At 35.2% G+C, this 7112-nt stretch overlaps 1 protein-coding gene across 3 annotated transcripts in view; it reads left to right on the top strand.

Moving 5' to 3' along the window:
• The window catches only part of LOC138693212 (serine-rich adhesin for platelets), a 103622-nt gene that overhangs the window by 69235 nt on the left and 27275 nt on the right, over positions 1–7112 (top strand). For all 3 annotated transcript variants that reach the window (XR_011330252.1, XM_069817000.1, XM_069817001.1), the window contains exons 8-9: positions 788–904; positions 6967–7038. Coding sequence is in view for 2 of the 3 variants with exons in the window: in XM_069817000.1 (XP_069673101.1) it covers positions 788–904; positions 6967–7038 (189 nt within the window). In the remaining variant the exon portion in view is untranslated. The remainder of the gene's footprint in view (positions 1–787; positions 905–6966; positions 7039–7112) is intronic.

The following is a 7112-nucleotide window of genomic DNA, read 5'->3' on the forward strand; positions in this document are numbered from 1 at the left end:
TGAAGTCTTATTAGTGTAAAATGTAGCTAGTCGGTAATGTTTGCAATGGAGGGGGAAAGGAACTGGCCATCCTACCCCTACCCCTGGCCTAGTTGCTTCATAAGTGGTGCCTTGTTGGTATCACTTGTATGGTTCAAACCTGTCATCGGACAGTTGACTAAACTACAACAACCCAATATATTGCTTCAGACAATATTCAGCACTAAACCAGCACACTTCAGAGTACAATATTCAGTTTTTGAAGTATTCAAGATTGCAGCAAACACTCTGTGCTTTGAGCTTTTTACCTTCCCTTATTAGATTTGCAATATTTAGAACTGTTTTCATTGTGTTACTGAGTCTTACAATTTTTCCACAGAGTGCATCTTCGTGGATAATACATTGAAAATAACAAACATTGTATTCCTTTTCCTCTAAAAAGTCCTACTACCCCAGTATTATGGCCAACCATAGCTTTAGCTCCACCTTTGCTATGCTAGAGCATTTACCAAAACCTTCATATTGAGAAATTATATTATCCAATGCCCTAAATATGTCAGTTCCTTTGGTACTGGTTTCTGTGTTGTGACATTGTATTGAGAAGCAGGACGACGAATGACAATATGTCAAGTGCCTAAACATAAAAAAAATTATGATAATTTTTTTCCGCTTGTTGTTGTTGTTGTTTTAAAATGTTGAAAACTGTGATGACTAAGAGGATGATTGATGTAGTGGTGGCAATAGTAACAGTAGCAACAGAAATAATGATAGTGTTACTCATTAGATCATATTCATGTAATGATTTCAGAGTGGTGAACAATTGTGCAGATTCCATGCCAATGCTGGTGTTGTTTGTATGAGGATATATAACAATTTGCTGTTTGCTGGTTGTTATGATGGCAACATTTATGTCTTCAGCATCAATGTAAGTATTTTTATTTTATTTCATTGAAATATGTAATAAATACATTTATTTCTACTTATTATTAGTCATTTTCGCGTATTTCACAGATAAACTGTATGTACTCATAATTACAAACTCATATATCATATAATTTTGGGCATTGATACGGGAACATTAAAGTAAAGTAAAGAGTAAAGCTATCCCTGTTACAGGCCATGGAGCCCATATAGTAGCGATAGATTAAAGCTCACACTTTGCAGAGAATTAGCATTAGTAACAGAAGGGATGCATTTCTACATGCATGCTGTCTTTACATTCAGAGAAACACACCTGATGCTCATTTCTGTTAGAGATTGAATGAACTCCAGAGTTATAGTTCGGCTAGAAGGATTAGATCAATGTAGAAAATTCATGACCCCTTTGGGAATCAAACCCATGATCTTCCGGCTTGCAGTGCAACATTTTAATTCCAATGCTACCACATGCTTCACAGGGACATTACAGAGAAGAAAATATGAAAATTCATGTTAAGCGTTGAATATTGTTTTATAACTTTGATTATACTCGTATAACAAGCAAGGATGAGTTCTTTATGGAGTTTCTTGATTTTACACTATTGACTCTTTCTCTGTGCTCCTTCTGTCTCCCATTCTCTCCTTTTCTATTATTTCCCTTTTCCCTTTTATTATATATGCAGAGTACTTAGTAGAATTTGGGATGGTCAGACTCAGTTCTGTGCCTGCATTATATCTCATGTTGCAACTGGGAAAAGAGAGCCAGTATCATCACTAATAATAGCTCGCATTGTAACTATTTTTACTGAAAGCATAGTTATTGAATTTTACAACCGATAATAATGAGCACTAACACATGATGCAAGAAATTAGCTAAAAAATTATGTTTCTTATACACATTCTCGACATTTGCCTAGAAAATTCCCATTAACATAGAAAAGTTCTCAGATGTGATTAAAGCAACTTCTCCAATGATATTTTCTTTTAGTTCCTTGATTATGTGAAGTTTATTTTTATAAACTTTGTCTTTAAAGTTCCCTTACAAATAAGAATCACACAAAATGAGATCAGGGTTATGAGGGCCACAACAGTGTTGATAACTGTATCCTTAAAAATCTCTGAAATAAGATCTAGTGATTCATAAGCAGTGTGTACAGTAGCAGAATCCTTCTGAAAGAATGATTGCTGGCATTAAATGTCTCTTAGCTGTTCTGGAAAAGGTCTTAATATTTCTGATCGAAATCTTGCAGCTTTGATTACTTACTTTGGCTTTTAAGGAACCCAGAGGTTCATTGCTGCCCTTACATAAGTGTGCCATCAGTCCCTATACTGAACAGTCATATCCCACCTTCCTCAAATCCATTTAATATTATCCTCCCAGCTATGTCTCGACCTCCCCAAAGGTCTTTTTCCCTCTGGTCTCCCAACTAACACACTATATGCATTTCTGAATATGCCCATATGTACTATATGCCCTGTCCATGTCAAATGAAGGGTACACGGGAAAAACTAACAATGTCACAATGCTCTTAAGGGTGATGTCATTATCTAATTCACTGCATTACTAACAAACTTCAGTGCTGTTTTTATTAAAAGTTGTAAAGGAGAATTAAAACCACGGATACACTCATTATTTCCTTCATTTCAAGTAGAAACATCAATAAATTTTGCAGTAATATACTGAAATAGATCACTATCCCACCTCTAATGGAAATGTGACATTGTTCGTTTTTCCCGTGTACCCTTCAAATGTCTGGATTTAATGTTCCTGATTTACAGCAACCACACAACACAGCAATCTTTTAATCATGTAGTGAAGCTTCATGCACAAGCTGGAGGTTTTCTGTGCTTCAGTACATGTTTGCTTTGTGTAATGATGTGACCATGTAATTCGAACTATGCTTCATTCCAAAAATATGATTAATTCAGCATCCACTCTCCTATCAGCAATACTCTTTGGCATCCAGTTACAAAATCAGACTTTCCTCTCGAGATGACATGGTAGCAATTTGTGGACCAATGTAATTTTATAATATTTAAATTTAAAAGAAATTTAATGGCATTTAATTTTTTATTGGTTATTTTACTACACTTTATCGATTATCTCGCATCTGAGTGATATGAAGTGATAATGCTAGCAAGATGGGTCCAGGGTCCAACGCGAAAAGCTACCCAGCATTTGCTCTTAATGGGTTGAAGGAAAATCCCGGAAAAAACCTCAACCAGGTAATTTAGAATTTGAACCTAGACTCACTCATTTCACGGTCAGATGTGCTGTTACTCCACTGCACAGTAGGCCAGAATCGACTCAAAATGGGACAAAATTAATTTATGTCTCTATTGTTTTCTTGGATGGATAAAATCAATAGTTATTCAATAGTTTTCACTTTTTCTTTAAGTTAAAAGCAATTTCACAACATAATAATTTTTTTATTCAATATCTGATTCCTCATCATTATATTTTCATTACTGACATTTTCTTCATGAATGGCACTTTCGTCTTCCTCCTCACTAGAGTCTTTCAGTAGCTGTAATGCTTCCTTCCACAAGGGAGTTTTGTGTTTTTATGTGATTTTCTGATATGTGAAATGAGAGGATCGGAATATATGATAAGGTTGTTGACTAAATCTGTCATTGTGTTTTTACGAGAAAATTTCCTTGTGTGGGGCTCTCGATATATTAATTTAATATCTTTTATTATGATCTTCCTGAGCCTCCTCAGATAACTGTGCAATTTGAAGCAGAGCTGAGTTAATAATCTGAGACCCATGGGTGAGAATTTTGTGTACGCTAGCTGGGAGGTTAAACTAGTGATACTTCTGAATGAACAATTTTGCATTTTCTAGCGCATATTGATTGAAAGAACCAATTTTAATGTCTCTTCCACTAGAAATTACTCGAAGAACAACTGCAAAACGTATAATTCTTTATCTATGTTAATTCGGGATTTGAGAAGAATCTTCTAGGGCTATTCCCGTTGTTTGAGTTTCCACTCTCTCCTGGTTTAGGTTTGTCCACAAGAAGTCCCATCTCATTTGGAAACCGACTCTGAATTTCGTCCTTTCTCCTTTTCATAAATTCGTCTGGCTGTATGATCTAACAGACTCTGTAACTTCACTTCTGCACTTATTTCTGTCAGAGTAATATCACATGGATAGCAATGCAGCTTTACTTCTCGAACTTCATTGTATGCTGGATATAAATCTACATTTCTACTGTACATTTTGCTTGTAGTCTGGTACTTAGATAATTTCTCATCCATTATCAGGGCTAAAACGTCATCACCACTATATTTTGCAACATTTTTGCAGGAACCACTATGCTCGTTATATGCAGTTGGAATTTTTGCAGCACGGGTTGGTGTACTTACAGCATTTTCCATTAGTTTAGCTGGTTCTTTTTACCAGAAGCCTTCAGACTTATCTGAGTAGCAAGAGCAAGCACAGCAGGATCAGCAGCTTCTCTGAGGTGTTCAGTTTTCCTCCTCTTGGTCTTCTGAGATGATTCAGAGAACAATTTTCTTGGATGACCAGAATGTCTATACAACTATGAACATCCAGCCACATGTTCAATATGAAATTTATTACATGGGAGCAGCTTAAATTCTTGATCCAATGAACTGCCATAGTTTTCTTCCTATTTATTTTTAATTCTGTAGCAATTCTGCTATCTGTTATTCAAATTACTGCAGAATGAACTATTTTTTTCTTTAGTTCTGAAGAAAAATCTTGTTGACATTTTTCACGTAATCCTAATTATGAAATAACAAACTCATGAACAGCCGTCTTATCATTATTATTTTGTAGTAGGGCTTCCATGATTTCACGGTGTAAAAAACAGCAGTCATCTGGAATAGTAATGAATAATACTGTACGTAGGTATCTGAATTTTCGCACATTAAACAGAAAAGTACAAGTAGCTGCAGCTGAATACGACTTTTCTGCAATCTATAAGGTCTGTTTAAACAATCGACACAAAAGGTTTCGTAACATCGAGTGACACGCACTTTATAACCCTCTTTAAATATTGAAAACTAAAATATATTAACTTAAATTGCATTCCTCCGAGTTATCACAAATATTTACACTCTATATAAACCAATTCAAAATTACATGTAGTCCTAATAAAATCTACCATTTGTTCTAACATTCTCAGCCATTGTTATTTCTTTATTCACGAATATGACCACGTAACACACACCACTATCTCAAGCGCACGGCCTAGGACTGACTGGTGCGCTATCGCCTGGTTACAATAGCTCTCTTTCAAGGCTGTAGCCACAGTTGTTAAAACATGTTATCAATGATGCATCATGAGTTTAGTGCTCACCAGGATCCCTACTATGAGTATACACTGTCAAAAGTATTGTAAAAAAAAGTTCATTTTTTCAATTTTGTCCCATTTTTACTCAATCTGGCCCACTGTGCACTGTGGTGGACGGTATTTAATTTGGTTATCTGAAAAGCAGATAGTATTCTTTTTTGTCATAAAATAAAAGAAGGCACTGTTGCCTAGCCTTGAATATGCAATAATTTCAACAAGATCGAAGGCCAGCTATCTTTTCCAAATCAAAGCTCTCCAGTTAACTCTTATAAGATCACATTCCTTGGTACAGCCTTTAAAATTCGTCACAAAACGACAATATGAAATAACTGAAAAGAATTCTTCTAATTCTGATGAAAACTTTTTCACACCAAGTAAAAAAAGCAAACAATTTCTGCTTCTAAAATAAATTCTAAATATGTAGTCAATCTAATGACTGTCCATAAGTTTTCCTGTCTTGAGAAGATGGTTAATGAAAATGATTCTGTGACTCTAGCATCATCATAAGAATTTACCTTTACTAGGGCTATTTCCAAAATCAGAGTACAGTACCGCCAATATTTCTCCATAAAGTAAATAACTCCTAGCAAGTAATATGCGATATAGATTCCATTGTTTTCAGTGAGTCTTCCACACAACAACAGAACAAAGTCCTAAAAATTAACACTACTACTGCTACTGACTTTCGTTTAATTACAAAATTCTTAGAAGAATCATAGCTCCCTTATCATACTTTTTGTAATCCAGATACCAAGAGACTGGAAGTCGTTTTATTCAATGTTGCCCATTCTTTAACAGATGAAGATGTCCCTTAGAGCTTAATCTCTTAACTTGCTTGTTATTAAAGTTATCAAACTTTTCCATAGAGGCAGACAACGTATGTGGTCTGCTCAGTGAAAATGGAAAAGTTGAACAGTGTAAGAAGATTTTTGATAAGAAAAAAATTCAGCATGCTCTCATCAGAGTAGAATAACTCCGAAAACCTCGCAACATTCCTCAATGTACAAAATGTCAGCATTATATTATAGTCACATTAAAAACTTTTGACATATCACTTTTTTTAATGTATTTGAACCTACAGAAGCTGGACCAACATGTGTAAACTGTGGGGAAGCACACTCAGCAAATTTTAAGGGTTGTAGTTATTTTGACTTAAAGAAAAAGTCTGACAAATCCTTCACAGCCAAACCTCTCAACATTGCCACCAACCTTAAATTTGCAAAACTTTCCTAATCTTACAGTAAATTCTCCTTCTGGCTGACCATCAACACCTTCTTGGCCACATTCTGTACCCATTAAATCCAATGTCATTAATACTACAATTCAAGATACCTCTCCTGCTACAGATGTTATTTGAAACTTATTTCAGTTCATGATAGCTTTCGATCTTCCCAGCTGTAGTTATTACATTATTTTCTTACTTACAAATGGCTTTTAAAGAACCCGGAGGTTCATTCGTATCCTCACATAAGTCCGCTATCGATCCCTGTCCTGAGCAAGATTAATCCAGTCCCCAACTTCAGATCCCACCTCCCTCAAATCCATGTTTATATTATCCTCCCATCTATGTCTTAGCCTCCCCAAAGGCCTTTTTCCCTCCGGCCTTCCAACTAACACACTATATATATTTCTGGATTCGCCATATGTGCTACATGCCCTAGTTATTACGTTATTTAATTATGCTCCCATGTTTATAAAATTATTGAATATATTGATTATATTGTAAGACCGAATTTTATATTTCAGGATAAAACTCAAGTGTCCACTATCACAGGTCCAGGAAAAATGCTTTTGTGCATGGATATTGTAAAAAATAGGGTAAGTAATGGTAATAAATTAGAAATTCACATAGATCAAGGTTTTTACCTCTTTCTCCATAAATAACTTTACAC

The sequence above is a fragment of the Periplaneta americana genome, chromosome 17 (assembly GCF_040183065.1).
Source record: "Periplaneta americana isolate PAMFEO1 chromosome 17, P.americana_PAMFEO1_priV1, whole genome shotgun sequence".
In the NCBI taxonomy this organism is placed as follows: Eukaryota; Metazoa; Arthropoda; class Insecta; order Blattodea; family Blattidae; genus Periplaneta; species Periplaneta americana.